This window comes from Sinohyriopsis cumingii, chromosome 18, assembly GCF_028554795.1.
Source record: "Sinohyriopsis cumingii isolate HCF-2022 chromosome 18, ASM2855479v2, whole genome shotgun sequence".
Taxonomy (NCBI): domain Eukaryota; kingdom Metazoa; phylum Mollusca; class Bivalvia; order Unionida; family Unionidae; genus Sinohyriopsis; species Sinohyriopsis cumingii.
The window spans coordinates 29,402,162-29,415,596 of record NC_142978.1 but is presented as its reverse complement, the minus strand read 5'-3'; the positions used below and the strand labels follow the sequence as shown (position 1 = coordinate 29,415,596).

Genomic DNA, 13,435 nt, shown 5'->3' with positions numbered 1-13,435 from the left:
ACAAATCTGTGACATGAATAACTCGTGCATCTTCGTTTTTTATTTTTACCGACTGTAAATCTGAAATATCCATTGATATCAACATTACCAACACGTTTCTTTGTTCTGATATGTCTGACAACACCATCCAATGACGCCTCGTAACCCTCGATCGTAGGATGCGATCTATACTCGTGTGTGATTTTCATTGCAGGAATCGTTGATTTGTGATTCATATATGATAATCTATTTGTCTAAATCGTAATTTGCCTTGAATCGATTAATATAATCTTCTTCACAAGATATCACCGAGGAAGATTTTCTTTCATAATATCTCCGTAACTCACGATAATTTTTCCCTCCACAGGAGAAACATAATCGAGTTTTTCCTCGAATGCCAACTTGACAAACTAAACATCGTTGTGGTCCTTTACTGCCTCGTCGAATTGCATATATGTGAGCTCCACAATAATCTCCTCTGCAGGATTTGTCGCATGATTTTGTTGATCCAACCGTTATCCATTTGCATTGCATATTATAATTTAGATATTTGTCTAAAATATAATAATGGATGCATTTGATCTTGATGAGGCAGAATATATCATTCCAGAGGTCGATCGTGCCAAAAAGGAATTTTTCGATGATGGAGCGATTCATGTTTGGTCAACTTGGAAAACTAACTTCGTTGATGCTACGATGAATCTGGAGCGAGCGAAGAAGATAATCGAGCATATAAAAATCGAACACAAAGAAGAACGATTTATTTTCGGAATAAAATTTATTGCACAAATGCCTGACGACACTTGGATCATTCGCGATAAACGAGATCCAGTACGCGGTGGTAAGAAAAATGTTATTCTTGATAAAAATTCGAAGCCAGGATTATTATTGGGAATTGATGGTCCTTATTATGCTAGAGCTTATCCTTCTAGTGCTGTTGTTTATGGAATTTATCGGCTGAATAATAATCCTGACATGAAAAATCTACCCGCGATGAAGGAATCACCGATGATAAATTGTGTTGCTGAGCGCGTCATCGAGCACATGAAAAATGCCCGTCGTGGATCTGGCTTGACCCAATTGAGATTGGATAAAATTAACTCATGGACAAAGACAGTTGTTGATGGCGCATCGATTGACGATGTTGCTGCATTGAGCAGGAAACTTAAATTTCCTATCACGGTGAAAACACTATCTGGAGAAATATTATATTCGTCACCGTATAAATCTCGAGGATTACCAATCGAAATTGTTGATCATAATTCGCATGCATGGTCGCAGTCAGTGATGATATTCCCGAGGGATCGTGTTGTTAAATTTTATCCCGTAGATTCCGGGAAAGACAATTCCGATGCAATGTTTAGGTATATCAAAATATTAGCAGCGTCTGATCCAATATCGGTCTGGTTATTCTCAAGTGAAGAAAAATATGATCAGTTTATCCTGCCGCGAGGAGATATTTACCGAGATGAAAAATTACATGAATCGATGAAAAATATCGCGGTGAAATATTCGACAAATCCAGATCAGTTATTAACGAATTGTTTTACGGTTCCGTCTGTTGCTGCTCACGCTGCCAGAGAGAAAAATTCGTGGAAACCTACGAGGAATGAATATCTCGCTGATATTCAACTTAGTTGTATCGAATACGGCCATGGAGGATTATGGAATACCAAATATTATTTCGAAGATATGATCTCCGTTGACATGAGCGCGTGCTATCCTGGAAGTTTCCTCGGATATGGCGATTGTGCAGATTATTTTGCTAAATTTGGCCATCCAACCAGTGAGATGTCGAGAGTTGCAATTAACGGACCGTTACCTGATTTTGTCATGACAGGATTCGCTCATGTTACTTCGTTCGAGTTTGCTGAAAATTTACATAAGATTTGTTATATTTGGTTTGGTCGGCATTTATCTCAGCGAAGATGGGTCCCTATAGTGTTGTTGAGATATATGCTAGATTCGTCGATGTTAATATCGTTGACGGTGAGCGAGGCGATTATATCGTATAGAAAGCAGACCGAGGTGTGGTTGCCGACGGATTGTGAAAATGCGAAAGATATCGGAAGAAAAATAATTGGTAAATTTACTCAAGGAGGATCCGTTGATCATAAACATCGCCACGCTAGGTTATTTATCAATGATGCCGAGATGGACTTTATTATTGCTGATACGGTATCGCGTGGAATATTCTGCAGCAGAGAGAATATTATCATTGATGGAACGAAGTTAGGTACCGTGATTAGTTACCTCGATGGGGAATCAGCGCAATATACGCATCTGAGATCGTCGATGCTCGCTTATGTGAGTATAAATTTGCTATCGATGATAAATAAATTTTCTGATATCGCGGTAAGGGTAGCGACGGATTCATTTTATATCGACAAGAAATATCAGTGTAGATTGGAAAATTTAATCACCGATGGCTCTTGGGGAACTTGGAGAATAAAAAACGAAGATATTCTAGATTATTGCGAGGACGCCGATGTCGAAGATTGCGATAAATTTCATAAAGATAAATGCGAAGAAATATCGACGGCTGCATCTGCGTTCGATCCAATTTCACGTAACAAATTTGTCTACGTGAATGGTCCTGGCGGTAGCGGTAAAACAACGAGAGCGATAAATTTATTTTCAAACTCTGATATGGTCGTGTTGACTCCAACTCATAGATTAGCGCGAGAAATAAGACAACGCGGCGTTAATTCTGGCACGTATCACAGTTATTTCAAATACAGCGGTGGATTGTGGGATTCAGCTCGCATGGGAAACAAATATATCAACAAGATTATAATATTTGATGAAATTTGCACGGTAAATTTAGTTGTGTTAAAATCATTCCTGACCTGGCTTGAGGGAAAAAATACCGCTGTAATAATGTGCGGAGATCATGGCCAGCCTGATCCTATTGATGGCGAATCTCCTCATGAATGGCTCAGAAACTTCGTAGACTATTATGAAGAGATTGACGCTGATTATAGATCTGATGATATTTTACTGACCGAGTTTAAGAAAATAATTCGATTACAATCGAATAAATTTCAATGTGACGTGATGAGAAGAATAATCGACGAGACTCCGATGGATATTTTTCTAAATTCGTGGCGTCCAGATCATTTGATCGTTGCTAGCAGGAAAATTGTTCGCGATGCTATTCAGGAAATGTTATTCAAGCTTCATTGCGAGAAATTTCCAACATTACAGGTACCGTTGTGTTACAGGCCCGCTGATACCAGGAAACAAAATATTAATGTTACTTTGCCATGCGGAGAAGAAAAAATATTAGTTTTGAATGATATTATTTTCGTTGATATTAATCTTGTCAATGATGCGATAAACGCAGAAAGATCACAATGGAAACTTGGATACGCAACAACGATACACTCATCGCAGGGATTGACAGTAGATGGCCAAGTTTGGATCGTCGATGATAGAATTTCCTGGTCAAATTTAATTTATCTGGCCGTGTCTCGAGTAAGAAAATTATCTCAGGTAGAATTAAATTTTACATTAACGACGATGGCGGTAGTTGAGTATCCTTTGGTATTATTTGTAATTCTTCTTTGGTAAATCCGCGTTGTGGTGCTAGCGAATCCAGAAAATAAATTGCCGGTCTTCCTGACGATCTTGTTACGGCTGATATTTTATGTGTCGTAACGCTCCAAGTTGGATCGGTTGCTCTTTTTCTTCCTCCTTCGGCTTCTCCTTCTTTATATAAATATCTGACCATGACGCTACCTAGCACAGGTGGAATAGTAGAATCTCGCTTTAGTGGTATATTTGTTTTTGTAATTGCAATTGCAGGCTTCATTGCTATTGTTCGTGTTACTTCGTTATTTAATGCGTTAATCACGTGAGGTAATCTTGTTACCCAATCGTGAGATCGTTTATCTTGGATAAATTCGCGCGCGTATTGATATCCGAATAATCGTTCCGCTAGTGTTTTATTGAATCTTTCAACGATAGCCTGACTACGGTGAACACCAACTATGCCACGTCGGATTTTAACATTATTTTTTTTCATCAATGAAGTAACCGCACCGAGGAATTCTCGTCCTGGATCAATCTGGAGAAGCTTCGGCCATGTCAATGGAGATCGTGAGTAAATTTTCTCAAACGCCTTTGCAATTTCCGTTGCTGTTTTATTTGATAATGGTTCTGCTTCTTTGTATCTACTTGCTATATCAACAACCGTTAGGACGTATTTGTATGTAACTCCGTCAACGGTATCGTGAGGAAGAAACATTAAATCAGCCTGATGAACTTCGTTGGGTACGCTGACGGAAAAACTCGCATATGGTATTTTTTTAGGCGGTGGAAGATAAATTTGCCAGACTGCCTGTTTCGATAGCCATGATGCAGCAACAGACTGTTTTACTTTTGCTGCCTTGGCAAGTTTGGCAATTGCTGATTTTCCTCGCCAGAATCCTCGCGGAGAATAATATATTTGCTCCATTATAATCTACCAGCGCCGAATACTAATTTACCTTTCATTCCTAATTTCACCACTAAAGCTGCCGCATGCTCCGCGAGACTTTTATTAGGAATCGCGTTTATTTCGTGAATTAACTTTACATCTGCAAGATGCCGTTGTTGTAAATCAGCATTACGATACGCGAGATCGTGATAGTAGCACGCCCTATCGATGGCATTTACTGGATTCTCGCCAGGTTTTGGTTGGCTATACTCATTTAGTCTGATATCGAGTCTTGTTCCAGGTCCGCAGTAATTGTATTTTGGCAGATGTTTTTCTCCGGGATATTTTGCCCAGGGCAGCCCTGGTAATTTTGACAAGAGGGATGTGATGTCTCCTCCGATTCTTCTACTTTTTTTTTTACAAATTTAAACTTGCGCGTGCTACAAACTGCGCATTCACCCTTGATTGCGTTCCTGTTGTTGCGTGTGACGATTTCGATTGGATTTATCGTATCTGTGCGCGTGCGACACTTAACACAATATAGATCCATGTATTCTAGTAACATGAATGTAATTGATTTTTCGGCCACGAAGAAACGTGAGCAAATAAAACACACCGCGGCATTACCAAATTCGATAAGAATGATAATCATTGGACCGTCGGGATCTGGAAAGACGCAGTTGTTATTAAATTTGATAATGCGATGGTTGAAATGGGACAAATTGTATTTGGTTGCGCCATCTGTTGATGATCAGCGATGTTATCAAGTATTAAAAGAATTTAGCGACAATACTGATGAGGGCACAATAGAATTTATCACGGATATCAATGACGCTCCATCGGTGGAAAATTTTGATGGCGACGTTAATAATCTTGTCGTTTTCGATGATGTGATGCTGGATAAGCAGACCAATCCAGCTAGGATATTTTCGCGTGGCCGACACAAGAACACCGATGTGATTTACGTGACGCAGCGATATACGCAAATTCCAAAGGTGATTAGAGACAATTGTAATATCTTATCGGTATTCAATGGTGTTGACACTCACACGCTGAGAAACATTCATCAGACTTGGTGTAACGGCGATATGGATATAAATAAATTTAAAAATTTCTTCAGTCACGCTCAGGCAACACCGCATGGTTTCATCACGATTAATCTTCATGATCCGCGTAGTAGATATCGAATCGGTCTTGATCAAATTTACTCATGAAATTGCAGCCTTTTCCTTGCAAACTTCATCGACACCCGATCTTTTTCCCACCCCCCCCCCTAAAAACACTTGTCCAGAATGATATAATTTGCACACAAAAATTGCACTCTGGGTCGAATTTACGCAAATTATTTTTCGTAGGAAGCTTTATTTTTGAAATCTGAGGCTTCTACGGAGAAAGTTCTCGTAGGAAGGTTTATTTGGTCTGGAACGTCTGGTCTGTAGAACTTCCCTGCTGCTTGAGCAATCAATACAAGTTCAAAAACAAAAGAAATCAGATGTCTCATTGGCATCTCTCTATCATGTCAGATGAAAATGGTGTTGAGATTCTATATATCACCTATCTTTAAGGACTTAGCACCTCTCTATCTTATTGCTAAATGTCATGACACAGAGTTGTGAATTATTTTTATGATGTGACAGTGTTGAATGCTATGTGATTTACTGTTTGATTAAATCATCCACAACGAGGATCAGTATGAAGTAAAAGACAGTGAGACATAATGAAAAAACTGTTTAATGAGATATCTAAGTCAGGTCAAAAATAGTATGAGATATAAGAAACAAGAATATTTAATTTTGTGAAAAAGTAAAAACCTGCCATTCATCATAAACAAAGACACGTATCAAACACAGGCAGCAGTATTACAGTAAATTAAGTCAAATTTCATTGGAGTAATACTAATTACATTCCAGTCTGTAAAAGTCAATCAGTTCACTGCATTATGCCTAGTATTCACTACCTAATGTACATGAAGGGTGAACTTGTTTCAGAATCTTACATACTATTTTATTCTTGACACACTTCATATGTCATATTGGTGACTGAGTGGCACCAATGCAAAATACATTAGGTAGTTCTGAATCAAAGTTGGCAGTTTTTGTGAGAAAATTGATTAACGCAGCTAAGTTTTACTATCTCTGTCAACTATTTATCAATTAGCACTGACACTGATGGGAAAAACAAAGAAAAACAAATAAGCAAGTCATTATTTTACAGAAAGATAAAGTGTAAAGCATACAAATACTAAAATTTTTGCCAAAAGCAAATCTAAACAGCTTTGCTCAGTTACCATCTTCCCGGTTTTTTAAGGGTTTACATTCTCTAAACCAGTTCAAAGGTCAGCAGAGAGCTGGGCATGGAGTCAATATATGCCTGAATTAAGTTCACCCCCATTAGACATTCTAATTACTAAACTGCAAATGAGGACACTGTGGACACTGGGATAGTTAAAAGAGTTCTATGGTTGTTGCTGTGGTTTTTTGTCACTCCCCATTGAGCTCATCCTTGTACTTTTACTTTTATACAGACTTTCCTTCTTGTAGTTCTGGATTTGTTCATGCTGCTTCCTCTTGAAGAATCCACACTAATAATACAAATATAGAGAGTCAATATGTTATTTATACAGAAATTAGAAACATTTTATCTAGCAGGTGCTTATAAATGAGGACAATTATCAACAGTTCTTTTACAAAAATTTATCATTGAAACACTTGGGTCCAAATTTCACTGGTTAAAATGAACCCCTATTGCGAAACAATCCAATTTTTTTATATTCAATAATTTACAGACAGTACAGAAGTTTTGATAGTTACTTGTGAAAAAATGCATGTACAAGATAACTGCACTATTGTAAAGGTGAAGAGACAAAGGATGCTTGTAAGGGGTAGAGAAGGTAAAAAGGACGAAAACTTGTAGCTCAAAATCTTAAAATAATCCTCCCACCCGTCTGACTAAGTCTTGCTTGGATTCTGATTTACTCAAAATAGTAAGGAGCTACTCAACTAACAAATTCTCATCTGCCAACTTTTAAATGATAAAGTTGTTACTGTTACAAACCTTCCACAAGATGATGATGACAATGATCAACAACAAAATGCCTCCTGCTACTGAGCCTATTATAATCCAAATGTTGATATCACTTGGAGGAATGGAGATCTGGCTTATCACCAGTCTTGTCCTTTTCTGAAGGAAAACATTGAAAAGCTAGTATGATGAGCTAGATAAACTAAGTATTATTCTGTTATTCAAATAATTCAATGGATTAATTGGTCACATACAACTAAGAATTTTATGAATTACAAAACTAACCTATGTATACCAACTAAATGTATTCATTGATAAGTCGACCACAACTCCACTTTTAGGACTTCAAAAAGCCAATTTTTCTTTGACCCACCTGCATGTGCTTAAAATATATGAAATAGAAGGCTTGAATCTAAACCATTTTCATTTTATCACATTTACCTCACATGTACTCTTGGTTCAAAATGGAAATGACTCGGCCAAACTTTGGTCATGGTCACATACAAGGAATTTTTCCCAAAATGAGTCTTGCTGCATGTATAATTTTCATTCTTTTTAATGTTTAGTCTCATGTATGGGATGTTGACATATTTTTGTTTCTTATGCTGAATGCATGGTAATTTTGCTAAATATTAACATTATGGTTCATGGTATTTTAATTATTTGTGCCCTAATATGATGTATGGCTCTCTCTCTCTCACACACACACACACACACACACACACACATAAATTGAATCAGAAATGTTTTACAATAAAGTTATTTCTAAGTCATATACTCAATGGCACTGAAATCATTTATTTAAAACATGGGCTTACCTCAGCAAGTAATTTATCAGGAATCCTAAAAGTCACATACGGGTCTGATACCTCTGCCTTTGATATGTATGTTATTTCTCGTAGACTCTGCACAAAATATATAAAATGTCAATCATAGTAATTTTCTTATCACTGTAGAGTTCTTTAATTCTATATTTGTATTATTTGTACTATCACTGTACATTTCTTTAGCTCTATTCTTTTCTTATCACTAAATTTCTTTGGTTCAATACCTTTATTATCATGGTACATTTCCTTGATTCAGTACTTTTCTCATAACTGTACATTTTTTAATTCTATCCTTTTCTTATCACTGTACATTTAAATTCTGTACTTTTGTTATCCATGTACAGTGACACTCAGTACTTTTCTTATCAACCACATTTCAATGCAGTACCTGTCTTATCACTACATTTTAAATTCAATTACTTTTCTTATCACTGTATATTTCTTTGATTCATTGATTTTCTTATTACTATATATTTCAATTCAGTACTTTTCTTATCAGTGTACAATTCAATTCAGTACTTTCCTTATCAGTGTAGATTTCAATTCAGTACTTTTCTTACCACTGTACAATTCAATACAATACTTTTCTTATCACTGTACATTTCATATTCATTACTTTTCTTATCACTTATCACTGTACATTTAAGTTTGGTAGTTTTCTTATCACAAATCATTTCAATTTAGATATTTCCTTCTTTTAATAGTTTTATGCACAAATTTCTCAGATTTTTATATTCATGGCAAGTCTGAAGTGTCCTTATTGGAGTAGATGTTCACTGTTTCCTTATGTTTTGAAGAATGGGTTGTTTTTTTAATATATGTTAGCAATCTATAACTTTTATGATTTTCCAACATCCTATTAAATAAAATGACTTCCAAACTTTTTACCTGCAATAATGATGGTGTTGCAACCACAATTACCACAATCTTCCAATTTAGCAGGTGATTTTTTCAACAATTATATAGAAAATCTTAAAATTCCATTTAAATAATATTTGTGAAAGTAATAATATTAAATGCCACAAGCAGCTTACAGCAAGTGGCATATTTGTACCAATAAATTTCACAAATTTTTATGAAACACAATTTTATGATTCCATTTGTCACGTTATATGTAAGGAACAAAAGCCAGATTGCAGCATGTATATACTAGACCCTGAGGCTAATTATTCGCTTCATAAATGTTGCGAGTGTCAGCCTTGCAAACAATGAGTGTCAAAGCGATGTGTATACAACTGGCCGGCCGGCTTATGTTATGATAGTGTAAGCCGACATCAAAAGGACACGTGGGAAGCCAGTTGTATATAACATAGCCATAGGAACTTGTTACTAGCGCCTTATTTGGCTGCATACAATTCACAGGTAAGTGGCATAAATTGCTGGTGTTGGGCTCAAAGGAATATCAAGTGGGGGTTGTAAATCCACCCTTGACAGACTGCTGGGGAGGAGGCAATGTCTGCTAATTATGTAGACCATGGGTGAATCGACATCCACTCAGAATTGAGCATGGCGTGGCCAGCATTGGCTGTTGTTGTTGTTGTAGGGTTTAACGCCATTTCTCAGCACACGAAAGGCTATACATGGCGGCCAGTATTAATGGTGGAGGAAGAACATGGGAAAACCCTGGAAAGAACCACCGACCCACGAGAAGCTACTGGCAAGCTTTCTCACATACCCACATTAGCAGAATCCGAGACTCGAACCCACACAGGCAGAGGTGAGATGGCATTGATCCGTAATGGAGAGTGCTTTAGACCACTTGGGGCCCTGCCACCATTGGAATTGCAAGTTTAAATCTAGTGTCTTGAAACTAAATGTAAGTAGTCGCTAAACCATCTTGCGGGAATTACATAAGGAAGTTATAAGCTACTCCGACATCATTCAAAATTGGCAGGAAACAATGCTATTCTGGGAAGCTTTAAGGGACCGGAGGAGCTGTAGGAGACAAGAAAAGGAGAGAATGGAAGTGGAGAATGTGGAAGGGTGAAGGACGTGATTGTTGGACTAAAAGGGTACTGGGTACCAGTCAAGAATACTATTGATGAGTAGAAACACAGGACAGGAGGAAAATCTATCACACTAAGTCAGATGATGAAATAGGCCATCACTTGGTCGAGTGAAAGACGAGTGATAGGGTTTTGAATATTGAATTTCATTTGAGGTAGGACTATCTGTAATTGAATGATATTAAATTTGTTTGTTTATTTGAATTTCACCTTTTGTGTATTCAGTAATTTAACTGTCGGCATCACTGACTGGGGGCTCGGACCTTTGCATCTCTATCACTACTTCAATTTCTGACAAAAACGAGCCAGGGTGGGTCTCCTGTAATAATTAAAGATATACTGGGAGCACCCCACCCCAACCTAAGGTAGTCTACAAGACCTTTACACTATTTATCACATACAGTTAATGAGTTTGCATTACTTTGTGCTGCTTTGTGACCTTACTAAGCATTACATTGCAGTGTGGCAAATAATATTTAACTACATTAAGAATGAGCATGGTTTGATAAATTACTTTAACACTAAAACAGGTTGAGTGTAGTCATTACCAAAAGTCATGGTCCAGTGACCTTTATATTTAAGCTTTTTCCCCACTTTATCAACAAAAATCATGTATACTCCAAGTTCATCTTGAAGATACGGTTTGATAAATGTCTATATAAATGTGTAAATATCTACAAGTCTAATGACATATCACTGATAAAATATATCTGGATACATAATCATTAGCGAGCTAGATAGACTGACAGATGCGGAGACAATATGTCTGTCAGGTCTCGCTTCAAAATAACATACCTCATATGCAAACAAATAATTAGAAGCCAATGATAATATTAAATGGATGTTATGTTTTTAAAATACTCTTATAAAGCATACAACCATTTTTGTATTTCAGATATATACATTAACTGTTGCTATAAACAAAAATCAATATTACATATCAGATGCATACATTACAGTTACTGTAAACAAAAATCATTACTGCATATCAGACACATACATAATAAATGTTATTGTAAGTTAAAATCATTATATCAGACATAAATAATAATTTACTAAACCAAAATCATTACTGCATATCAGATATTTACATAATAACTGTTACTGTAAACTAAAGTCATTACTACATATCAGACATACGTAATAACTGTTACTGTAAATTAAAGTCATTACTGCATATCAGACATACATAATAACTGTTACTGTAAACTAAAGTCATTACTGCATATCAGACATACATAATAACTGTTACTGCAAACTAAAGTCATTACTGCATATCAGACATACATAATAACTGTTACTGTAAACTAAAGTCATTACTGCATATCAGACATACATAATAACTGTTACTGTAAACTAAAATCATTACTGCATATCAGATATTTACATTATAACTGTTACTGTAAATTAAAGTCATTACTGCATATCAGACATACATAATAACTGTTACTGTGAACAAAAGTCATAACTGCATATCAGACATATACATAATAACTGTTACTGTGAACAAAAGTCATAACTGCATATCAGACATATACATAATAACTGTTACTGTGAACAAAAGTCATAACTGCATATAAGACATATACAAAATAACTGTTACTGTGAATAAAAGTCATTACTGCATATCAGTCATACATAATAATGTGCTTTTAAAATAATGTAGTGAGAAATCTGCATCGAATAATGGAGTGAAATTAAAACAACTACCTTATCTGATGGAATGTTTTTCTCAACAATGTTAATATTCACATCCACGGTTTTCTTTTCTTCTCCTTTTACAGCACCTATATTACACGTGACCAGACGACACTGATAGTTTGTGCAAGTCTACAACACAAAAAAAGATTTTCATTGGATTTATTCTTTCTGTACATAAAACATGTAAAAAGTTTATTATTTGATATTAAATTAACGATAAACTAAGAAGTCTCAGACATTATAATTTACAAATATAAGACAATATCTCCAATCTTTGATATAAGGATTGGGGGTATTGGAACAATGAAAATCAGAAACAGATTCAGCTGAAGAAAATGAACTGCCCATTCAAAATATGACAAATAATTTAGCTTCAAAGTAAACATAAGGAAATGTTAACATAAATGGATGATCTGTGAAGAAGAAATAATCATGTGCTATCATGATATGAGTCCTAACATGTTTCACACTATATAACTATGCTAGCTTTTCCATGTAAATGTCTTTGCAGCTAGTTTTGTCAGTTTAATGCTTATTTGTGCTTGCTCTCTAAAGAATTTAATCTAGGAATATACCATACACAAAACTCAATTCTAATTGGAAAATAAAATAAAGATCAATCAGTCTGCTAATTAACTAACTGCATTCATCTGGCTAGTAATAAATATCCATACAAAATTTCATCTTGCTGTGTGTTTTAATTTGGTAGATAATTACATTTTCAGTTGGTCCAATTAACTGACCCAGATCTTGTATTGATAATGCTTCCAGTCTGGGATCTGATCTCACCTATTCATAAAACATTGCAATGATTGTGGCCAAGTCTGTCTACAACATATCATTGCAGATATGAACAGTTTTTAGGTGGTTACTGATATCCAATGTGGCTCTTGGGTTACAGTCAGATGAAATGGCCTTTGGCAATGTGCAAAGTACCTTTCCATATCAAATCTGAAGATTAACAACTTGTAAATCCCTGTGGAATAACACATCCCTACCTCATGTTGCCAATTTGAACTATAATGCTATATCAATAAATAATCAAGGAATAATCAATATCAAGAAGAGAATCAGCTGTGACTCTTATTTCGAATGGCCATTTTGGTCATGTGACTCAAGTGTCCAGATTAATCATATAACTTGTATAATCATTAATTTGTAATGTGACTCTTACCATGGTTTAATAAAGTGACATATTAAAAAATAGAAGGATTACTTGTACACTGTAACCCAAATTGATCAGAACACTATCGTATTAATCAGTCCAATTTGTAATCTGACATGTTCAACTTTGATAATAGTTGCATGCTGATATTTTCGTCATGTGACAGCATTCTGGTCACATGACCAATGAAAACAAAATATCTCTATTAATTTATTACAAATAGATAATAAACACATTTCAATATATTATCATGCCTATTGCAAAAATAACTTTAAATTCCACTGTCATGTTTCTAAATTGGTGAACTGAAAGTTTT

At 35.7% G+C, this 13,435-nt stretch overlaps 1 protein-coding gene across 2 annotated transcripts in view; it reads right to left on the bottom strand.

Annotated features, from left to right (window-relative positions):
* Positions 1–6,114: 6,114 nt before the first annotated feature.
* LOC149776298 (integrin alpha-V-like) overlaps positions 6,115–13,435 on the bottom strand; it is a 236,831-nt gene continuing 229,510 nt past the window's right edge. For both annotated transcript variants that reach the window (XM_089942762.1, XM_089942763.1), the window contains exons 21-24: positions 11,964–12,083; positions 8,239–8,325; positions 7,454–7,579; positions 6,115–6,980 (exon numbers count right to left, since the gene is read on the bottom strand). In XM_089942762.1, the coding sequence (XP_089798888.1) occupies positions 6,855–6,980; positions 7,454–7,579; positions 8,239–8,325; positions 11,964–12,083 (459 nt within the window). In that variant the 3' untranslated portion in view covers positions 6,115–6,854. The remainder of the gene's footprint in view (positions 6,981–7,453; positions 7,580–8,238; positions 8,326–11,963; positions 12,084–13,435) is intronic.